Genomic DNA, 22,964 nt, shown 5'->3' on the forward strand with positions numbered 1-22,964 from the left:
CCTTTTTCCCTGTCCACTGCGCCCCCCTCCCCAAAAGGATTCCACGCTGAGCCCACCCACTGCCTCCCGAAAGGAAAAAGACCCCCCTCAAAAACTGCTCCAAGAGCAGCAGCATTTCTGGCTCGAGTTATTTTAAGTCAAATATGGCGAGTTGCCACTTATTCAAGTTTTTCTGAACTAATTAAAAAAGCACCCGTCGGTCTGGCTCCGCTCCAGAAAGAGGAGGGGGCTTCCTCGAACGTCGCCCTTTGCGATGCCCCCACCGTCTGCGGGCAGAGTGGCCCCTCTGTGCTTGCCCGCCCGGGCACCCGGCCGTCTTCCGGGCCCTTCGCTCAGGCGTGCAGGAGCTCATAGATGCCCCCCTGATCTTCGCTGGGCTTCAGGAAGCCGACGTAAAGCAGGAATTTCAGCAAGGACGTGGTCAGCTTCACGGAGGCCACCTGGACCCTGGAGGGGGGGGGGACACACGAGAGCATCGGGTGAGTGGAGGGCTTCAGTATAGGGGCCACTTATGCTTTGGGAGGGAAGAGGGAGGTGAAAGGGCAGGCGAACCACCCCCACTTTGCCCCCCGCCCCATAGGACATAAAGGAGGAGCAATTAGGTCTTTGGCCGCGTTTCAAGGGAGATAAAGGTGGGCGCTTATCAGCCTTATCCCGAAAGACTTTGGCAGACTACTGTAGGACTCTTTACAAACTATTTGGGACTCATTACGGGCTGTGAGTGAACACAATTCAAAGCCGTTGAAATCAGAAGAGGGTTTTGGGGACCAAGCGTGTGCTTTTTACTGCCTCAGGAAGCCTAGGTCAGAACAGGCACATGCAGAAATAGTCCTTGACTTACCACCACTCACTTACTGACTTCAAAGTTATGACTCAACGGAAAACTGCTTACAACCTAGGATAAGTAGCCCTCGACTTACAAGAGTTTGAATAGGGACCGTTCAAAGTTACGACGTTACTGGAAAAAGTGACTTACGGCCGTGTTTCACTTACGACCGTTGTATCGTCACATGATCAGAATTCAGAGACGATTGGCAACTGGCTCATATTTATGACGGTTGCAGCGTCCCGTGTGTGTGTGTGTGTGATGTGATCCCCTTTTGCGACCTTTTGATGAGCAAAGCCCATGGCGGAAGCCGGATTCACTTAACAACAGTGTGACTAATGCGGTGATTCACTTAACAACAGTGGCAAGAAAGGCCATAACATGGGGCAAAAGTCACTTGGCCCATGTTCCACTTAGCCACAGAAACCTTGGGCTCAATTGTGGTCGTAAGTTAAGGACTAACTGTACTGCAAGGCTCAATTTTCCTCCACACCACTACGGTAACACGACGGCACTTTCAACCGTCCTCATTTTTATTTAATTTAATTTTAATTTATTTAACATACATACCGCCCAACTCACTGTCTGGGGTGATTCTAGAGGAGGGGTGCCCAAACGTGGCCCCTTTAAGACAGGTGGACTTCAACTCCCAGAATTCCCCAGCCAGCGCATGGGAATTCTGGGAGTTGAAGTCCACCCGTCTTAAAGGGGCCACGCTTGCTCTGGGCAGCCATGTTACACCTGGTAAGTCGAGGGTTACCTGTAGTTTTGCCCTTACCTGAGAGTCAGCTCGAACATGAGGCTGTCCCAAAAGGCCCGGATCCAACGGACGAGGAAGAAATTGGCCAAGGCGCCGGATCTCTGGCTGATCGTGCGGCTCCAGCATTTCACCGCACTGGGGAGGCAGAGAGACGAGAGAGGGGGATGCTCTTGGTGTGGCTGGCACTGAGGGGACGCGGACAGGAGACCCCAGCAGTACCGAGACCCTCGTCCGTCACGCGGCTGGCTTCCTACCTCTCCGCAGACAGGGAGCCCTGTGCCCGTAGTAGGGTTGTAGGGTCTAGACCAGTGTTTCCCAACCTTGGCAACTTGAAGATGTCCGGACTTCAACTCCCAGAATTCCCCAGCCAGCATTCGCTGGCTGGGGAATTCTGGGAGTTGAAGTCCAGACATCTTCAAGTTGCCAAGGTTGGGAAACACTGGTCTAGAAGACCTCCGTGATCCCTTCCAATTCTGATTGATCGAACTACCCTCTGAAATGGTAGAGGATCTCCTGCTTGAGCGGGGGGCTGGACTAGAAGACCTCCGTGGTCCCTTCCAATTCTGTTATTCTGTTCTGTGGCCAGATAGAGTGTCTGGGGTGGGGAGTGGCGTGCCTGCCCCCTCTTTTCTCTGGCCCCTTTGCCCGTAATTCCTACAAGGGGTAGTAACCCCTTTCTTGCATTGAGATAGGAGCAGCGGAGGAAGGAAGGAGAGGAGCAACCCTCCTCTCCTTCCTTTCCTCCCTCCTTTTTCCTTCCCTCCTTCCTTCCCTCCCCTCCTTCTCCACCCTCCCTCCTTTTTCCTTCCCTCCTTCCTTCCCTCCCTTCCTTCTCCACCCTCCCTCCTTTTTCCTTCCCTCCTTCCTTCCCTCCCCTCCTTCTCCACCCTCCCTCCTTTTTCCTTCCCTCCTTCCTTCCCTCCCTTCCTTCTCCACCCTCCCTCCTTTTTCCTTCCCTCCTTTCCTTCCCCCCCCCCTGCTAATGGCAAGGATCCTTTCAAATAAAGTTTTGCTAAACTAACCCTGGAGGAATCTCTCTCTCACCCATGGCGGCTTTTAAGGACTTCACCTCCCAGAATTCCCCAGCCAGTGAGGGTTTACCAACACTGCGAGGGTTTACCAACAATGAAGAACATTGATCTCCTTTTTTGGCAACCTTCCTAACAGATAAGCAGCTTCCTTAATAGACGGTGGGAATGTGGCAGATGTCGTATATCTTGGCTTCAGCAAAAGGGCTTCCCAAGTGGAAAAGGGGGATTCTGGGAGTTGAAGTCCGCCCCGCTTCGCCTGCCGGCTCACCCACCTTCTGGCCATGAGGTAGTAGCGGTCCACGGGGACCCCCAGGGCCACGTTGATGCTCCGGACGGTGTTGATGTTCCGGAAGACGAGCAGCATGGAGCGGGGCAGGTCCCTCAACACCCGCATGATGCAGTCGAAGCGGTGCTTAGCCATGTCGCGCATGTAGGCCGTCTCCTCCGCCGTCAGCACGTTGGACAGCACCAGCTCCGCCATGTTGATGGGCCGCTGCAGCAGGATCTCGCAGAAGACCAAGTAATCCTGGGCTGAGGTGGGTGGGGGGGGACAGGGGCAGTCAGGAATGGAGACCCCCCACCCACCTACCCCCCACCCCAACACACCAGGCCAGAAATGAAATGAAACGAGGGGCAATTGGACATCAAGTAACAAGTGAACGGTGATCCTTTCTTCCTTCCCTCCTTCCTTTTCTCCCTTCTTTCCCTGCCTCCCTCCTTTCCTTCCTTCCCTCCCTTTCCTTTCCTTCCCTCCCTCCTTTCCTTCCCTCCTTTCCTTCCTTCCCTCCCTTTCCTTTCCTTCCCTCCCTCCTTTCCTTCCCTCCCTCCTTTCCTTCCTTCCCTCCCTTTCCTTCCCTCCCTCCTTTCCTTCCCTCCTTTCCTTCCTTCCCTCCCTTTCCTTTCCTTCCCTCCCTCCTTTCCTTCCTTCCCTGCCCTTTCCTTTCTTTCCCTCCCTCCCTCCTTTCATTCCTTCCCTCCATCCTTCCCGTCCCTCCCTCTCCTTCCCTCCCTCCTTTCCTTTCTTCCCTCCCCTTTCCTTCCCTCCCTCCCACTACTTCCTTCCCTCCTTTCCTTCCTTCCCTGCCCCTTTCCCTCCCCTTTCCTTTCTTTCCCTCCCTCCCTTTCATTCCTTCCCGTCCCTCCCTCTCCTTTCCTTCCTTCCCTCCCTCCTTTCCTTCCTTCCTTCCCTCCCCCTTTCCTTCCCTCTCTCCTTCCTTCCCTCTCTCCTTCCTTCCCTCTCCTTCCTTCCCTCCCCCCTTTCCTTCCTTCCTTCCTCTCGTTGGTGCACTCTGAGCTTGGTGGTTTTCTTGCAGACGTTTCATGACCCAACTGGGGAACATCATCAGTGTCCTTCCTTCCTTTCTTTCCTCCCTCCCTCCCTCCCTCCCTTCTTGTCTCTGAACTTGGCTGTTTTCTTGCAGTGCCTTTATTGCCAAACGAGGCAACACCATCTGAGAAGAAGCTCCATTCCTTACTAGTATTGATGATGTTCCCTAATTGGGTCATGAAACGTCTGCAAAAAAACCCACCAAGCTCAGAGACCACCAAGCACCCCATAATCCTCCTCCTCCTCCCTGCAACCCTTCCTCCCCTCTATCACTGATGATGTTCCCTAGTTGGGTCATGAAATGTCTGCAAGAAAACCACCAAGCTCAGAGAGCATCAGGGATTCCATAGTCCTTCCTCTCCTCCTCCTGCCTTTTTCTTCCTCTTCCTCCTCCTCCTCTCCATACACCCCTCTCCCTTCTAGCACTGATGCTGTTACCTAGTTGGGTAATAAAACGCCTGAAAGAAAACAAGCCAGCTCAGAGAGCCCCAAGGGCCCCTTCAGGCCAACCCTCAGCTACAAATCTCCTCCTCTGAGTTGCAAGCAGGGCAGCCAATTCAGAAGGGGGCGGGGGGGGGGGTTGGTGGCTTGCACCCCTCCCGACTCAGCCAGGAAAGGGGAGGGGGGGGTGTTTCTCCTCCTGGGGAGGTGAGATTTCCAGGGAGGTGTAACCCAGCCAAGGCAGCCTGATCTTAAGTCGTGAGGGGGCTGTGTGGATCCAGCCAACTCCAGTTACTCAACCAGCCGCACCCAATCCGCGTCCCTCCTCACCTTTTACGCCCAGCTGCTTGGAATGCAGCTGCATGGAGGCGTCGTCCCGCAGGATGATGGCGCGCCAGAGCTTACACAGAGCTTCCCGCTCCCTGGGGGAGGGCAGAGAGGACAGCTGTCAGCAAGGGAGGGAGGGAAGGGGGGGGATGCAGCTGCAGAGCCTTGCGGGGCCCAAGAGGCAGCTGCCAGAGGTAGTCTCCGAGTTATGACGGCCATTGGGAGTGGAATGCCCGCTAGGCGATACCACCTTGCAGCGGACGCCAAGCGATCGCATTCCTGAGAGATGGCAGCCCTGCCTGGGGAGGGCCGCCTCCTCTCAGCTTCCTGCAACGGCCCAAGTCGTTGGGGAAGCTGGCAGGAAGTCGCCGGGCCTACGGATTGTCCTCAAATTGCCACCACAAGTGAGCCCAACCTTTCTGGCGCTGAGCAAGACCGTTTTTAAGCGAGTTTCGCCCCGTTTGTCTTGCCACCGTTACTAAGCGAATCGCGGCAGTTGTTACGTTAGGACGTTAAGTAAGTTAGTGGCTCCCACATCGACTTTGCTCGTCAGACGGTCGTAAAAGGGGATCACGAGACCCCGGGACACTGCGACCGTCATAAGTATGAGTTGCCAAGCCCCTGAATTTTGATCCCATTGACTATGGGGTGAAAAACGGTCCTAATTCGTTTTTTCCATGCCGTTCTCGCTTCGAATGGTCATTAAGTGAACCGTTGTAAGTCGAGGATGACGTGCCGCTGCCGGAGCGAGAGGTTGCTACTGGGGGAGTTGCAGGGGATCCTCCCTCCCCCGGCATGCTTACTTCTCGCGAAGGACCTCGTAGAGGCCGTGATCCAGGATAACCAGCTGTGCTTTCCCATCTGGGCCCTTCTGCACCAGCACTGCGGGAGAGGAACGGGGGACGGGTATGAGAGTCCAGAGGGGAAGCCCCCCTTCCCCACCCCCTCCAGGAAATGCCCTTTAAAGCCCCCCTCTTTCCCGCTGGGCTCTCCATCCATCGGGGCTCCTCGGACCGGCTCTGGGAAGAGCACAGGGAACCCAAACTTGACCCCAGGGGGGTCCCATGTCAAATGGTAGATCCCGTGATCAGTTGTAAGCTGAGGGGATCTACTGGTCCAGGATCTGGGGTTTTTTTTCATATAAAGAATGCTGCGCTTCAAGAGCCGAGGTGGCGCAGTGGTTAGGACAGTGTTTCTCAACCTTGTCAACTTGAAGATGTCTGGACTTCAACTCCCAGAATTCCCCAGCCAGCGAATGCTGGCTGGGGAATTCTGGGAGTTGAAGTCCAGACATCTTCAAGTTGACAAGGTTGAGAAACACTGGGTTAGGGTGCAGTACTGCAGGCCACTTCAGCTGACTGTTATCTGCAGTTCGGCGGTTCAAATCTCACCGGCTCAGGGTTGACTCAGCCTTCCATCCTTCCGAGGTGGGTGAAATGAGGACCCGGATTGTTGTTGGGGGCAATATGCTGACTCTGTAAACCGCTTAGAGAGGGCTGAGAGCCCTATGAAGCGGTATATAAGTCTCACTGCTATTGCTATTGCTAATGGAGATTGGTACCCGACTGCAGAGCTTTAGAAGACTCGTATTTGATTGTCGTTTTTTAAGAAATCTAGGTGAAATATTAATACGTATTGCAGTGATGGGTTCCGGCCGATACAGCCCGGGACAGGCGTACCGGTCATAGCCGGTGGCAGCTGACAGCGGATCAGTACGGAGGCTCACTTGTCCCACCCACCTGTATCGATTTTTAAAGCAACCGGGGAATTGCGCACACGAGCATAGCGTGTGGCGCCTGCACGAGCTCCGAACGGCAGCTGAGGGGCGCAGGGGCGGTGCGCATGGGCACGAAAGGACGTGTGGCGCCGGGAGCACCGTACCAGTAGCGACAGGGAGGGGAACCCACCACTGACGTATTGCCAGTCCATGGACCACATGCCATAAGAGACGAAATAAAACGAATAAGCCTTTCGTCCTCGGCTGAGCCTCCTACCGTTTCCCGGGTGGGGATCCGCGTGGATAAATCCGGTGAAGAAGATCTGCTCGGCAAACATCTTGATCAGTTTCTCTGCCGGCTGGAGGGAGAGAGGAAGAGGAGGGGTCTCAAAAGGGGACAAGAGTCTCCAGCAACAGCCGCCCTTGGGACTCTCTGAGCTTCCTGGGGGGTTTTTTGCAGACGTTTCATGACCCAACTAGGGAACATCCTCAGTGCTAGAAGGGAAGGGGTGTGTGCAGAGAGGAGGAGGAAGATGAAGGAGGAGGAGGGGGACTGTGGGCTCCTTGGTGCTTTCTGAGCCTAGTGGTTTCCTTCCAGACGTTTCATGACCCAACTAGGGAACATCCTCAGTGCTAGAAGGAGGTGGAGTTTGCAAGGAGGAGGAGGGAGGAGGCCTGTGGGGTCCTTGATGCTTTCTGAGCCTAGTGGTTTCTTTGCAGACGTTTCATGACCAAACTAGGCAACATCATCAGTGCTAGAGAGGAGTGGGGTGTGCAGAACAGAGAAGGAAGGAGGGAGGAGCATTGTGAGGTCCTTGGTGCTGTCTGAGCTTCGTGGTTTTCTTGCAGATGTTTCATGGCCCAACTAGGTACCATCATCAGTGCTAGAAGGGAGAGGGGATTGTGTGGAAGAGGAGGAGGAGGAGGAGGAGGAGGAAAAAAAAGAGGAGGAATGTGAGGTTCTTGGATTGCTCCCTGCTTGGTGGCTTTCTTGCAGACGTTTCATGGCCCAACTAGGCAACATCATCAGTGCTAAAAGGGGGTGGAGTCTGCAAGGAGGAGGAGGAGGAGGAGGAAGGAAGCCTGTGGGGTCCTTGGTGCTCTCTGAGCTTCTTGCAGGCGTTTCATGGCCCAACTAGGGAACCTGATCAGTGCCAGCCAGGGGAGAAGCAGCAGAAGCAGGACTCAGCCGAGCCGATGACCCCCAACCAACCCAACCAGCCTCCCAATGGCAGCCGGGACCCCTGATGATCCCCCAACCTCCTCCCCCCTCCCCTCCGGCTTCCCCCGGAGACTCACATCCTTGGGGCTCAGGCCCTGCCGCAGCAGCCCCTCCAGGTCGTTGATTTTGCAGGCCTCGTAGAAGTCAGCCGTCAGGACCCTCTACGCCCCGGGAGGGAAGGAGAGGCGGTCAGAAAAGGCCCTGCACAAAGCCCCCCCCCCCCAGGAGCTCCTGTCACTGCGAGACCCCAGACCCCCCATGGCAACGCAGCCCCATGAAGTACCAGGAGTCCTTGACTTAATGACCACTCACTTAGCGTCCCTCTCTCTCTATATATATATATAGTGTCACAACCCCTGGTATGCCCCAATTATGGGAGGAAGCTAACAGCTTCCATTCTCTGTCTATCGGCACGTCACAAGAGACCATCCAGACAGAAAGCCAGTATTTTTACTGTTGCCTTTGTTACATTTGTGTTGTATTTGTGCTGATAAATAAATAAAGGGAGACTAGTATAGATCTATTTCAAGCTATTTAGCTCTCATCAGCTAGCCATACCCTTACTGGGATTCGAACTTGGGCTACTTTACATGTTAGGCAGTTATAATAACCTCTAAGTCAGAAGCTCTCCTCCCTTATCATTATCCCATATATATATATATACACACACACACACACACAGACACACACAAATAAATATGGAAAGAGTTCTATATTTACCATATATCTAAAATATAGCTAATATTAATTCTGCTGTCTGGTATATCAATGATGATAGTTGGTAAATGTATTTTCCTTCCTTTCCTTCCCTCCTCCTTTCATTCCCATCTTCCTTCTATCTCTTTCCTTCCTTCCATCTGTTCTTCCTTCCTTCCTTCTTTCTTTCCCATCTCCCTCCCTCCCTCTCATTCCTTCCTTCCTTCCTTCCATCCTTCCTTCCTTCCATCCATCCATCCATCCATCCATCCATCCATCCATCCATCCATCCATCCATCTCTTTCTTCTTTCTTCCTCCCTCCCTCCCTTCTTTCTTTCATTAGCAAGTGAGTTCCATGTATGACCATTTCCAGAGTCCCGGGGTCGCACAGCTGCAATTTACAAGAGATTTTCCTTCTGGCTTATCAGCAAAACTCTGAGCCACAATGAATCACGAGGTCCGTTGAATTATGCCGGGAGCAACGTTGCCCCAAACCCCCAAAACTATTTCCAACCGTCAAAAGTTGCATAATGGCCACACGTGGGAGGTTTGGGCAAGAGATCTGAAACTGGAGCGTTTCCACCCGAGGCCAAATTTTGCAAGCGAGAACCAGGTGAAGATTGTTAGGGACAACTTCAAAAGATTCCCCAAGGTAATTTCATTCCAGGCCTGGCCTGTTAGTGGTAAAATCTTAGGCGTCCTTGGAGGAGTTGGCGGTATAGAAAAGCAGGAAATACAGGCCCAGATTAAAGGAGGAGGAGGAGGAGGACTGTGGGGTCCTTGGTGCTCTCTGAGATTGCTTGTTTCCTTGCAGATGTTTCATGACCCAACTAGGTAACATCATCAGTGCTGGGAAGGAGTGGGAAGTGTGGAGAAGAGGAGGAGGAGGAGGACTGTGGGGTCCTTGGTGCTCTCTGAGCTTGAGTGCTTTCTTCAAGACGTTTCATGACCCAACTAAGTAACCTCATCAGTGCTAGAAGGGATGGGTGGGGGGTTGCAGGAGGGAGAAGGACTGTGGGGTCCTTGGGTGGTCTCTGAGCTTAGTTGTTTTCCTGCAGACCTTTCATGGCCCAGATTAGTAACATCATCAGTGCTAGAGAGTGCAACCCCACCCCACCCCATCCCCGCACTGATGATATTACCCAGTTGGGTCATGAGACGCCTGCAAGGAAAGCAAGCTTTGAGAGCACTGAGAACAGCCCTACAGTCCCTCTTCCTCCTCCTCCTCCTCCGCCCCCTCCCCTCTGCAACCCCTCCTCCCTTCCAGAAGGAAGGAAGGAAGGAAGGAAGGAAGGAAGGAAGGAAGGAAGGAAGGAAGGAAGGAAGGAAAGGAAGGAAGGAATGGAAGGAAGGAAGCAAGGAAGGAAGGAATGGAAGGAAGGAAGGAATGGAAGGAAGGAAGGAAGGAAGGAAGGGATGGATGGAAGGAAGGAAGGAAGGAAGGAAGGAATGGAAGGAAGGGAAGAAGGAAAGGAAGGAAGGAAGGAATGGAAGGAATGAAGGAAGCAAGGAATGGAAGGAAGGAAGCAAGGAAGGCAGGAAGGAATGGAAGGAAGGAATGGAGGGAAGGAAGGCAGGAGGAAGGAATGGAAGGAATGGAAAGAAGGAAAGGAAGGAAGAAAACCCACCTTGCTGCTTTTCTCCCAGTGGATGCGAGGAACCACCACAAACCGGAAGTGCTTCATCTCCTGGGCACAACGCTCCCCGTTGTGGCCTTCGATCTCAAAGTCCAGTTCCTGGGCCAGGGTCCCCTTCAGGTCCTGGGAGATGGGCAGGAGAGAAGGTGGGGGTGAGTGGTGGGTGGGTGTCAGCCTGGCCTGAGCAGAGATACCAGGCGAGTAGGACTTAGGGTGCCAATCACGCTGGGGACCGCCCAGAGACCCATCAGCAGGCACGGAGGCACCATCTCCCTTCCTGGCACATTTTGCAAACCAGGAGCTACATGAAAAAGAACTAATTTTCTCTGAGCTACACCAAGTTTATATCATACTCTCCTCCCTGGATGAGAGTTATGATGTTTTTGTGTCGTCTCTTGAAATCCTAACCCGAAATGAACTAACATTGACTGACATTACTGCACAATTGTTGGAAGAGTCAAGAAGAAGGATGGAGAGGGAACAACTGAGAGAGAAACCACCACCACACAAGGAGTCACCTTCTACTGCTTATACCAGTGTTTCTCAACCTTGGCCACTTGAAGATGTCCGGACTTCAACTCCCAGAATTCCCCAGCCAGCGAATGCTGGCTGGGGAATTCTGGGAGTTGAAGTCCAGACATCTTCAAGTTGACAAGGTTGAGAAACACTGTCCTAACCACTGCTGGGGAATTCTGGGAGTTGAAGTCCGGACATCTTCAAGTAGCCAAGGTTGAGAAACACTGGCCTATACTGTTCGAAAATGTTATTCTCGTGGGGCTAAGGGACATATAACAAAACAGCTGAATGCCAGAAGGGCTAGAAAAAATGCTAATGTCAACTTAGCTATGTCTACTTTGGCTATGTCTAGCAATGCACCAATAGACCATGATTCGTGGGTTGTTGATTGTGGAGCACCACAGTGCATTGCTAGAGATAGAAAAAAGGTTTGTAGACATGACCACGAGCAAGGAACATGTATTTTTGGCAAATGGATAAAAGGTGAAGGCGGCTGGTGAAGGTAACGCATGTTGTTCATTCCTAAAGGAGACGTTACCAACGTTATATGTACCTAAACTGAAATTTAATTTATTATCAGTAAGGGCTCTAGTTAATATTGGCTATGTATTAACCTTTAGGGGAGGTAACTGCATAATTGAAAAAGAAGGAAATAGGGTTACTGCCAAATTAACAAATGGTTTAATATGGTTATATCTGATGCCCAGATAGCTAATTCAGTTTATGATAATGTGAAACCACAGGACAATAGCAATAGCAATTAGACTTATATACCGCTTCATAAGGCTTTCAGCCCTCTCTAAGCGGTTTACAGAGTCAGCATATCGCCCCCAACAATCCGATAGATAGATAGATGATAGATAGATGATAGAGAGAGAGAGAGAGAGAGAGAGAGATGATAGATAGATATAGATGATAGATGATAGATAGATAGATAGATAGATAGATAGATAGATAGATAGATAGATAGATAGATAGATCAATAGCAATAGCAGTTAGACTTATATGCTGCTTCATAGGGCTTTCAGCCCTCTCTAAGCGGTTTACAGAGTCAGCATATTGCCCCCACAGTCTGGGTCCTCATTTCACCCACCTCGGAAGGATGGAAGGCTGAGTCAACCCTGAGGCTTGGATGGATAGATAATAGATAAGATAGATATAGAAGATAGATAGATAGAAGATAGATAGATAGATAGATAGATAGATAGATAAATAGCAATAGCATAGCAATTGCAATAGCAGTTAGACTTATATAGCAATAGCAATAGCAATAGCAATAGCAGTAGACTTATATACCGCTTCATAGGCCTTTCAGGCCTCTCTAAGCGGTTTACAGAGAGTCAGCATATTGCCCCCAACAATCTGGGTCCTCATTTTACCCACCTCGGAAGGATGGAAGGCTGAGTCAACCCTGAGCCGGTGAGATTTGAACCGCTGACCTGCTGATCTAGCAGTAGCCTGCAGTGCTGCTTTTAACCACTGCGCCACCTTGGCTCTTCATATACCGCTTCATAGGGCCCTCAGCCCTCTCTAAGCGGTTTACAGAGTCAGCATATCGCCCCCAACAACAATCCGGCTCCTCATTTTACCCACCTCGGAAGGATGGAAGGCTGAGTCAACCGTTGAGCCGGTGAGATTTGAACAGCCGAACTGCCGAACTAGCAGTCAGCTGAAGTAGCCTGCAGTGCTGCACTCTAACCACTGCGCCACCTCAATCAAATGTGTACATTTACTACATAGACGCCTGGGGCACATTAATTTCAAGATGCTGCAACAAACTGTTAAGTTGGCAGAGGGAGAAAAACTAAACCCACGCAGTAAATATTTAAACTGCAATCTTTGCAATCAGGAGAAGAGCAAAGTTATTCCTGCAAACAGACTGGATGGTTTTAAAACAAAGGAACCTCTAGAAGTTGTTTTTGCTGATATAATAGGATCTAAGAAGCCCAGCTTGGGGGGCTCCTGTTATGTTTTGAGTATCATGGATCATTATTCCCCGATACGGTTTCTGCTACTTAATGAAAACCAAAACAGAAACGTTCCAGCATTTCTTTAATTGGCTGAGGTTTGCGGAGAGAAAGATGAAAGCCAAGGTCATTACTAGTTACTGATAATGGGACCGGAGTTTACCAACTATAAATTCCAAACGATGTTAAGATCACCTGGAATTGAGCACAAACGTTCTGCTCCTTATAAGCCACAACGTAACTCGTTTGTAGAACGAAGGGGGCAAACATTACAGGCCAGGGCTCGAACCTATGATAGCTGATTCAGGTTCGCCGGAAACACTGTGGGGTGAAGCTATGATGTGTAGTAACCATGTTTTAAATAACGCGGTGAATGCAACAACCAGTGAATTGCCACTCACTAGGTGGCATGGCAGAAAACCAGATCTGAGTTACCTACATACATTCGGAGCTCCAGCATGGGTGCATATACCATCACAAGTGAGGCTGGAAGGGCAACATAGAGCTCGAGAGTTATTTTTCGTAGGTTACGAGGCCAACCATAGATCGCTTAGATTTTGGGAGACGGGCACGGCTAAGGTTCACTGTAGCGCTAGTGCCAAGTTTATAGAACACGTGGGGTGGAATAAATTAGAACCAACTGACGATGTAATTATCGGTAGTCCCTAGTGATGAAATAGTAAAACCAGCATTTAAAGAGGAAGTGCAGGTACAGGAGGAACTAGAAGAACGGGAGCAGGTGAAACAGGAAAATCCACCGGTGAGCCCTGAGTTGCCTAGAGCAGTGTTTCTCAAGCTTGGCAACTTGAAGATGTCCGGACTTCAACTCCCAGAATTCCCCAGCCAGCATTCGCTGGCTGGGGAATTCTGGGAGTTGAAGTCCGGACATCTTCAAGTTGACAAGGTTGAGAAACACTGTCCTAACCACTGCTGGGGAACTCTGGGAGTTGAAGTCCGGACATCTTCAAGTTGACAAGATTGAGAAACACTGTCCTAACCACTGCTGGGGAACTCTGGGAGTTGAAGTCCGGACATCTTCAAGTTGACAAGATTGAGAAACACTGTCCTAACCACTGCTGGGGAATTCTGGGAGTTGAAGTCCGGACATCTTCAAGTTGCCAAGGTTGAGAAACACTGGCCTAGAGGTTCAGCTTGTATAACTAGACCACCTGACAGGTATCAGGCGTCTATACAATGTCAGGCAAATAAAGTTCCTGCTACTTATCATGAACTAGCCCTGTATCCTAAGGAGGAGCAGATACTTTGGAAAACAGCAATGGAAAAAGAACTGAAATCCTTACAAAAGTTAGAGGTGTATGAAAATGTCCGGTTACCCCCAGGTAAACATGCCGTAGGCTGTAAATGGATCTACAAGATTAGAACAAGTGTAGACGGGACTGTTACCCATAAAGCCAGATTGGTAGCACAAAAGGTTTGCTCAGTCAGCCAATGACTATGATGAGGTCTTTCCGCCTAGTTTAAGGGCTACAACATTACAGGCATCATTAGTTTGGGCAGCTAGGCATGAACATGTAGTGAATCATTTAGATGTTTAGACGGCATATCTCCACGCACCGTTGCAACATACTGTATATTTAAAGAAGCCTTTAGGGATAAACACTGGTAATAACATTGATTGCTGGAAGTTAAAAAAGAGTCTTTATGGCTTAAAGCAATCAGGCTATGAATGGAATCAGTGCATAGTGAAGGAATTAGCAAAGATGGGTTTTAAAGCTGGCATGGCTGATCCATGTTTGTTTAAGAAAGAAAGTGGTGGTGTGATTTCATTGTTGATATTGTTCACTGATGGCATAGCATTAATCACTAAAACTGAGCAAGAAGCTACTGAGATTATTACACTGTTGAAAACGAAGTTCAGTTTAAAACATCTCGGTGGGATTAGGCATCATCTTGGGTTAAAGATAGATAAAACCAGGGGAGGATATAAAATCTCACAAACTGAGAAGATTAACCAGCTACTCAGAACGTTCAGGATGAAACTGTGTAAACCAGCTAAAACTCTAGAATTTAGCCATGATGATATAAAAAGTCCTGTTTGATAAGGGTATTTATCAATTCCTAATTGGTAGCTTATCTTATCTCAGTAATTGGTCAAGGCCCGACATAGCATATAGTGTTAATCAATTAGCCAGGTTTAATGCTGAACCTACTGAAAGGCACTGGCAAGCTGCTAAGAGGATAGTAAGATATCTTAAGCAAACGATGCATTGCATTTAGACTAAAGCCCCCTGGGCTCCGATATGGGGCAGCCCCCTAGCCGCCAGAAGGGCAAGCCGGCAATTGAATTTGGGGTGCCGCAGGGGGATCAAGGAAGCGGTGAGAGGGGCTCCTCTCTGGGCCTGAAGCCCCCCTCCCACAAGATACCTGCAAGACCCAGGCGAAGCCAAAACTGGGGTGCATCAGCTCCACGATCCACAGCAGGAGTTCCAGGGTGCGGATGTCCCCGTCAAAGCGGTCTCTCAGGTCGATGTACTGCACCTGCACAGGTGAGCAGGAGAGGGTGATCCCTGGGGATCTGGGCGGCCCCAGAGGAGACTCGTAGGCTCGGAATACCGGCACTGCCTCCCCCACCCCCGAGGGAGGGAGGCCGGAGCCCCTACAAGTCCGAAAAGAGGAGGGCAACCTTCGACCCTCCAGCTCCCATCATTGCCAGCAGCAAGGCGTGCTGGGAAGTGTAGTTCAGCCATTCCCACGCCCCTCGGCCTTCCGAAAAGCCACTAAAACCTGGCTATTCCGGCAGTCCTGGGGGCTGTTGACTCCAGGAATGAGGTCCAGCCCCACTTAGATGGAGTGTATGGTGCGTTGTTTTTAAATTGTTTCTTTTTAAATTGTCTCTTTATTTGAATTCCTTATATTAACTTTTTCGGTAAGCCGCCCGGAGTCCTACGGGATCGGGCGGCATATAAATCTATTAAAAGTTAAAGTCTGTAGAGATTCTCCATCATCCAGGTCCTCCCAAAGGTGTTTTTTTCAAGAGGCAACTGGACTTTCTTGATTTTTCCTTGAAGGCGTTTCTCATCCCAGAAGCTTCTTCAGCTCTGCGTGGATGGAGGGGAAGGGAAGGATTGATACTCCTTGCAGACAGCTGGTCATTTGCATCCTTTCAGAGGGTCCTTGAGGCCACCTGGAGGATTATCTGTGTCCTCAAGGTCACCTGAGTGGTGCAAATGGGGGTGGAGTCTTCTTGGAACTGCTGAAAGGACTTTGTGTTCTAGACTGGAGATAGATGATGTCATATCCTTCCCCCTCTGTTCAATTTTGACGTAGGTGGCCTTCTTGACTCCTCCTTCAAACCAGGTGACCCTGAGGACACAGATAAACCTCCAACTGGCCTCAAGGACCCTCTAAAAGGATGCAAATGACCAGCTTTGTCTGCAAGGAGCATCAATCCTTCCCTTCCTCCACCATCCAGTCAGAGCTGAAGAGGCTTCTGGGACAAAAAGCAAAACATCTTCAAAGAAAAACCAGAAAGTCCAGTTGCCTCCTGAAAAAAGCATCTTTGGGACAACCACGACCTCGATGACTGAGGATCTCTACAGACGTTTAGCTACATAATTTGGGATGAAGACCCTTGGAATGGTGTGGGAGGAGGAATGGATTTCCAGAGGGAAAAATTGCAGACTACAGGAACCAGTTGCACCACTCAGGTGACTCTGAGCACACAGATAGACCTCCAAGTGGCCTCAACGACCCTCTCAAAGGATGCAAATGACCAGCTGCCTGCATGGAATATAAATCCTTCCATTCCTCACCATCCAGTCAGAGCTGAAGAAGCTTCTGGGATGAGAAGCGAATGTCTTCAAAAGCAAAAACAAGGAAGTCCAGGTGCCTCCTGTAAAAAGCACCTTTCGCATTTAAGCTGGCACACCCTCGCTTCGTCTGCCCCCGCTCCTCCCGGACCAACCTTGACAGCCACCGGGGTGCCATCGTGAAGCCGTGCCCGGTGCACCTGGGCCAAACTGGCCGCCGCAATGGGCTGGTAGTCAAACTCCAGGAAGAGCTCATCAGCCTTGGCCTTGAAGTCCTCCAGGAAGAGATCGTCCACCTGCAGCCAGGAAGGGCCAAAAGAGACGGGGAGTGAGCCAGGGCCGTGGACGGAGGGGGGGGGGGGAGTTTCTCAGCCAGCCCTCCCGCAGGAAGGGAGGGGAAAGAGGGCGGAGCTACAGGCAGCCCCCCAACTTTTGGCCAGTATCAGCTGTCGCGCTTTATGCTTCGCTGTGATGCAGTGAGATCCCGGATATCTGCGAGACCGTCTTCTGCCGCACACCTCCCAACGACCGATAAGATCGCACACGGTGGGCCTTCTCCGACAATGTCGGCTGACGGTTCCCCGGGGGAGGGCCTTCTCTGTAGCCGCCCCGACCCTATGGAATGAGCTACCCCCAGAAATCCGGACCCTACCCACTCTCATGGCCTTCCGAAAGGCTATCAAAACCTGGCTATTCCGGCAGGCCTGGGGCTGTTGACTTCTTGACCGAGGTCCAGCCCCGATTAGACTGGGTGCATGATGTGTTTTCTGTTTTAATCTGTTTTCCTCCATTTGTTTTTAACTCTTCACTTTTTAAATTTTTATTTTCTGTAAGCCTCCCAGAGTCCTTCGGGATTGGGCGGCCTATAAATTTATTAAATGAAATGAAATCAAATCCTGCCCTGAGCTGTGGGGACGGGGGGATGTTTGGGAAATCGAAAGTAAACATTGTCCCATCTTCGGAAGCGGCCTCAAGGTCACCCAACTGGGAGGAGGAGGGAGCTGTGAATGGACTAACCCAGTGTTTCTCAAGCTTGGCAACTTGAAGATGTCCGGACTTCAACTCCCAGAATTCCCCAGCCAGCATTCGCTGGCTGGGGAATTCTGGGAGTTGGAAGTCCAGACATCTTCAAGTTGACAAGGTTGAGAAACACTGTCCTAACCACTGCGCCACCTCGGCTCTTGAAGCGCAGCATTCTTTATATGAAAGGCTGTAAGCTGAGGGGATCTACCGGTCCAGGATCTGGGTTTTTTTTTTTTTCATATAAAGAATGCTGCGCTTCAAGAGCCGAGGTGGCGCAGTGGTTAGGACAGTGTTTCTCAACCTTGTCAACTTGAAGATGTCGCATTCGCTGGCTGGGGAATTCTGGGAGTTGGAAGTCCAGACATCTTCAAGTTGACAAGGTTGAGAAACACTGTCCTAACCACTGCGCCACCTCGGCTCTTGAAGCGCAGCATTCTTTATATGAAAGGCTGTAAGCTGAGGGGATCTACCGGTCCAGGATCTGGGGTGTTTTTTTTTCATATAAAGAATGCTGCGCTTCAAGAGCCGAGGTGGCACAGTGGTTAGGACAGTGGTTAGGACAGTGTTTCTCAACTTTGTCAACTTGAAGATGTCTGGACTTCCAACTCCCAGAATTCCCCAGCCAGCATTTGCTGGCTGGGGAATTCTGGGAGTTGAAGTCCGGACATCTTCAAGTTGACAAGGTTGAGAAACACTGGACTAACCTCTCTGTAAACATCTGGTCTTAGACTTGACTGATTACAGAGGGGGGGGCAGTGAGAAAGAGTTGGGGGGGGGACAGTAAAAGTGAAGGGTTTTAATGCCCGCATCCTCAGGTTCGGCTGTGCAACATTGCGATACGCTTGACTTCTAAATAAAACGATCGCTTTCTCAACAAATGGAGCTAAGGATTGTTTCCACCCAGAGGTTTAAGTAGTGGCCACTCGCTTCGCAAACAAAGTTATGACAGACCCCCCTACCAGGAGGCTACAGGTAGTCCTCACCTAACGACCGCGATGGAGCCAAAAAATGCCTGTGGCTAAGGGAGACGGGTTTGCCCCATTCCTGCCACTTTTCTTGCCACAGTTGTGAAGTGAATTATTAGGTTAGTGCCGTGGTTGTTAAGCGGCTCGCCGCTGACTTTTAGAACATTTAAATCCAGCAACAAGACTCAAGATCTAATAAAACGGCAAAAAGGAAATGAAAGAGGTGCAAGGAACTCTGGGAAGTTTTCCCGATAGGAGATGAGAAGCCACTTCTGGGGCTGCTGGTGTCTCTTTCCTACTAAAGCTCATCCCCCCCCCTCTTTCTTTGGGGCAGACGACCCAAGGGATAGGGCCGTAAAGGAGGGGGAGACCTGGTGACCCCCCAAGATCCCAGCCTGCAGCAGAAGCAGCCGGCAGCCGCCCCTCCCCGCCCCGCTCACCTCCGAGTATCCCCGCCGGAGCGCCTGGTCCTCCAAGGTGCGCAGCGTCTTGGCGTACTCCGGGGGCAGGATGTAGTTGAAGGCACACAGGCCCTGGCCCAGCTTGATGTAGAGACCCCCGTTCTGGATGGCCCCGAAGACGATGCGGTCGGCCGAGCGCTGGTGGCACCTGGAGACGGCAGCCGCGTACTCCGGGCTGTTCTGACCACAGGGAAGAGGGGCGAGGAAGAGCAGGTGGTTAGATCCTTCCCAGCAGATCTCACGGTGCCGGCATGGAGAGCCGGACTGGCTGCCCCCCTCTCCACCTCCACTCCCAAGAAGAGGTAAGGGAGGGGGGGGAGAGGCAGGCTATCCTGGGAGACCTGTGATCTCCCAGAGGAGAAGGATTTCCAAGCTGCCACTCTCCCCTGCCTGGATTACGACGGTCATAAGCCAGGGAGGGAGCCAGGCTGGAGTTTTGCCTCTGAATGTGCAACCTGGGAGCAGTTTCTCCTTCTCCTCCTCCTCCTCCTCCTCCTCCTCTTCTTTTGCTGCTGTGCAATCTTCTTTTTTTATATATAATGAAGTTTTTTTCATTTTTTCATTTTCATAACAAATAACCGCACGTATACTGTTACATAAACAACACTATTTTGTATTATTAAATAATTATATCAGTTCGTCTTACCATCCACCCCCAAGAACTGTTATTGGCTTTTCTGCTCTCCATAACACCATATTTGTACCCTATCCATCGCTTTCTTCTCCCTCTCTCCTCCTCCTCCCAGCCTCCTTTCTTCCCTCTGTCATCCTTCTCTACTTCCCCTTCCTCTCTCCTGCTCTCTCCACTCCTCCTCTCTATCCTCCTCTTCCCCCCGCTCTCTGCCCTCTCTCCTAACCCTCTCTTCTTCCCTGTCCTCTCTCCTCTCTTCCACACTCTTCATCTCATTTACATGGTGTATTTCAGCCTCTGAGCGGGCTCCGTTTTAGGTTGGCGGTGTTTATAATTCCATTTCAATAAACGTCTTTAATTTTAACGTATATCCTTGCTGTGCAATCCTTTCTTCTTCTTTTTTCTACACTGAGCAAACAGGACTTCTGTACGCAGCTCTATGTGGCAGACTTTTTAAGCTGGCTTGAGCCGAGGTGGCGCAGTGGTTAAATGCAGCACTGCAGGCTACTTCAGCTCTCTGCAGTTCGGCTGTTCAAATCTCACCGGCTCAGGGTTGACTCAGCCTTCCATCCTTCCGAGGTGAGTAAAATGAGGACCCGGATTGTTGTTGGGGGCAATATGCTGACTCTGTAAACCGCTTAGAGAGGGCTGAAAGCCCTATGAAGCGGTATATAAGTCTAACTGCTATTGCTATTGGAAGTATGCTGCCACCTGGATTGCTCTCTAGGCTTTGAGGGATCCGTTTTCCAAAGCTTGACAAGCAACTGTACCTCATCCAGGCCTCTCAAGACGATGTGATTGGTCCACCAGTAATCCAAGGAGATCTGGAGTCCCAGCCGCAGGGACCTTCAGGAAGAGAGAGAAAGGGAGCTCAGGATGGTTCCTTCAGCCCAGCTGCTCAGTGCCCACCCCGGGGGGCCTGGGGGGGGGGGGCAAAGCTAAGGGAGGGGTCTGGCTTCCTTAGTACAGCTGAAGGTTTCATGAGGTCATCTAGACAGGGGGGGGTCTCCAACCTGGGCCCCTTTAAGTCTGGGGGACTTCAACTCCCAGAATTCCTCAGCCAGGAACCTTGGCCCCTTTAAGTCTTGGGGACTTCAACTCCCAGAATTCCTCAGCCAGGAACCTTGGCCCCTTTAAGTCTTGGGGACTTCAACTCCCAGAGTTCCTCAGCCAGGAACCTTGGCCCCTTTAAGTCTTGGGGACTTCAACTCCCAGAATTCCTCAGCCAGGAACCTTGGCCCTTTTTAGTCTTGGGGATTTCAACTCCCAGAATTCCTCAGCCAGGAACCTTGGCCCCTTTTAGTCTTGGGGACTTCAACTCCCAGAATTCCTCAGCCAGGAACCTTGGCCCCTTTAAGTCTTGGGGACTTCAACTCCCAGAATTCCTCAGACAGGAACCTTGGTCCCTTTAAGTCTTGGGGACTTCAACTCCCAGAATTCCTCAGCCAGCAAAGCTGGCTGAGGAATTCTGGGAGTTGTAGTCCCCAAGACTTAAAGGGGCCCAGGTTGGAGACCCCTTCTCCAGCCCTATCCACTGCTGGTGGACCCGCAGAAATCCAGCACCCCCTTGCAGCGAGTTGGGCTGTCCTTTGTACGGAGGGAGCTGGGACTCTACGTTCTTCACCCCCCCCACCTCCCTCCCCAGGAAAGCGCTGGGAGGGGAGGGGCCTTGCTGGAGCCCACCCCACCTGACGAAGCGCACCACGCCACCGGCCAACAGCCGCATCTTCCTCTGGTCCTGCTTCTCTGCCAAGCTGTAGTAGATGCCCGTTGCCAAGGGGAGGGCCACCGCTGCCCCCAGAAGGGTCCTCTTCAGCAGCCCCCTCTGTCCGGTTGAGCTACGGGGAGGAGGAGGGGGAGAGAGACAACTGTGAAACGAGTGGAGAGGGGGGTGGAAGCCTCCCCCCCTGCATCTCTTCCTGGCAGCGTTCGAGACCCAAAAGTTGTGTGTCGGAGTGAACCCCCGCCCTCTGCTCCTGCCCACCTAGCAATCTGAAAAGGGGGCACTTCGGTGGGCTCATTAATGGGGGACATAGAAGGAGACTCCCCCCCCAAAAAAAACAGGGTGCCCATTGGGTAACAGTGATGTCACCGGCGAATCCTTTCAACCCGGAAGCTTTTCGGGGCTTCCAACACGGACGTAGTAACGCAGCTAGTCCTCGGCTTACGACCACCCTCAAGCCCAACGTATCTGTTGCTCAGCAGGGTCTTTTGTCAAATGGGCTTTGCCCCGTTCTGTGACCTTTCTTGACACGGTTGTTAAGTGAATCACCACGGTTCTTAAGTTAGTAACCCGGTCCTTAAGCGGATGTGTCCTTCCCCGTTGGCCTTGCCCATCGGAAGGGACACGGCAACGGTCGTAAACATCAACCAGCTGCCAAGCGCCTGAATTTGGGACGATGGCGAAGGCCGCAGAGGTGGCAACGGTGAAAAAGGGTCCCTTTTCAGAGCCGCGGCGGCTTCGGGTGGTCACTAAATGGACCGCCGTAAGTCGAGGACTGCCTGCAGTAGCCCCAAGGACCCAAACCCACCAGCCTACACCCCCCCCTCCCCCAAAAGGCTCCCTAGGCCAGTGTTTCCCAACCTTGGTGACTTTAAGTCCTGTGGACTTCAACTCCCAGAATCCCCCAGCCAGCATAGCTGGCTGGGGGATTCTGGGAGTTGAAGTCCACAGGACTTAAAGTCACCAAGGTTGGGAAACACTGCCCTAGGCCACAAGGAGGAAGCCTTGACCCAGCCCAGCTACCTGGCCGACTGGGCCTCGGTGCGCCACCGGCAGGGCGGGGAGACCAGCTGCCAGGGGCTCCTCTTGTGCTGGAGAAGATGCCGGTGGAAGCGACATACCTGGAGCTGCGGGGAAGCAGAAAGGGGGGGGGGGGAGAGTCAGCCTGAAGGAAGGAAGGTGAAACTTCCAGGAGGCTCAAGTGGCCGCCATTACGGAGGAGACTGGAAGTAGCCAAGGTCACAATGTGGGGCGCTGTGGGTCAGCCCTGCCTTCCCCTTACGGAAGCTGAGGAAGGGGGCAGGCCAGGGAAGGGGGAAGCCCGGGGGGGGGGGGGGGGGCAAGCAGAGGTTTCAGCTCCGAGTGGAATGGGATATAGAATAGAAAATATGGAGCAGAACAGAATAGGAAAGAGTAGAGTAGAATATGAAAGAAGAGAAAAGAAGAGATGAGCAGAGAAATTAGGAGAGAGAATAGAATGGGAAAGAATAGAAAAGAGGAGTAGAGAAAAGAAGAGCAGAGCAGAGATATTAGGAAAGAGAATAGAATGGGAAAGAATAAAAAGAGGAGAAGAGAATAGAGAAAAGAAGAGCAGAGAAGAGATATTAGGAAAGAGAATAGAATGGGAAAGAATAGAAAAGAGGAGAAGAGAATAGCGAAGAGAAGAGCAGAAAAGAGAAGAGATATTAGGAAAGAGAATAGAATGGAAAAGAATAGAAAAGAGGAGAAGAGAATAGAGAAAAGAAGAGCAGAGAAGAGATATTAGGAAAGAGAATAGAATGGGAAAGAATAGAAAAGAGGAGAAGAGAATAAAGAAAAGAAGAGAAGAGCAGAAAAGAGAAGAGATATTAGGAAAGAGAATAGAATGGGAAAGAATAGAAAAGAGAAGAGAATAGAGAAAAGAAGAGAAGAGATATTAGGAAA

At 51.3% G+C, this 22,964-nt stretch overlaps 1 protein-coding gene across 1 annotated transcript; it reads right to left on the minus strand.

Moving 5' to 3' along the window:
- Positions 1-114: 114 nt before the first annotated feature.
- ADCK5 (aarF domain containing kinase 5) lies at positions 115-22,090 on the minus strand (the record flags this gene model as incomplete). The annotated part of the gene is given in 14 exon segments (XM_087706605.1): positions 115-447; positions 1,605-1,721; positions 2,890-3,148; positions 4,716-4,807; positions 5,516-5,594; positions 6,707-6,788; positions 7,729-7,812; positions 9,977-10,108; positions 14,854-14,967; positions 16,394-16,534; positions 18,667-18,867; positions 20,089-20,164; positions 21,007-21,156; positions 22,065-22,090. Coding segments are annotated over 14 exon segments (1,668 nt in total), but the record flags the coding sequence as incomplete, so codon positions are not given.
- Between the last annotated feature and the right edge of the window lie 874 nt (positions 22,091-22,964).

The sequence above is a fragment of the Thamnophis sirtalis genome, unplaced genomic scaffold (genome assembly GCF_051295495.1).
Source record: "Thamnophis sirtalis isolate CommonGarterSnake01/CBP01778 unplaced genomic scaffold, rThaSir2_p1.2 scaffold_2, whole genome shotgun sequence".
NCBI classification, from domain to species: Eukaryota; Metazoa; Chordata; class Lepidosauria; order Squamata; family Natricidae; genus Thamnophis; species Thamnophis sirtalis.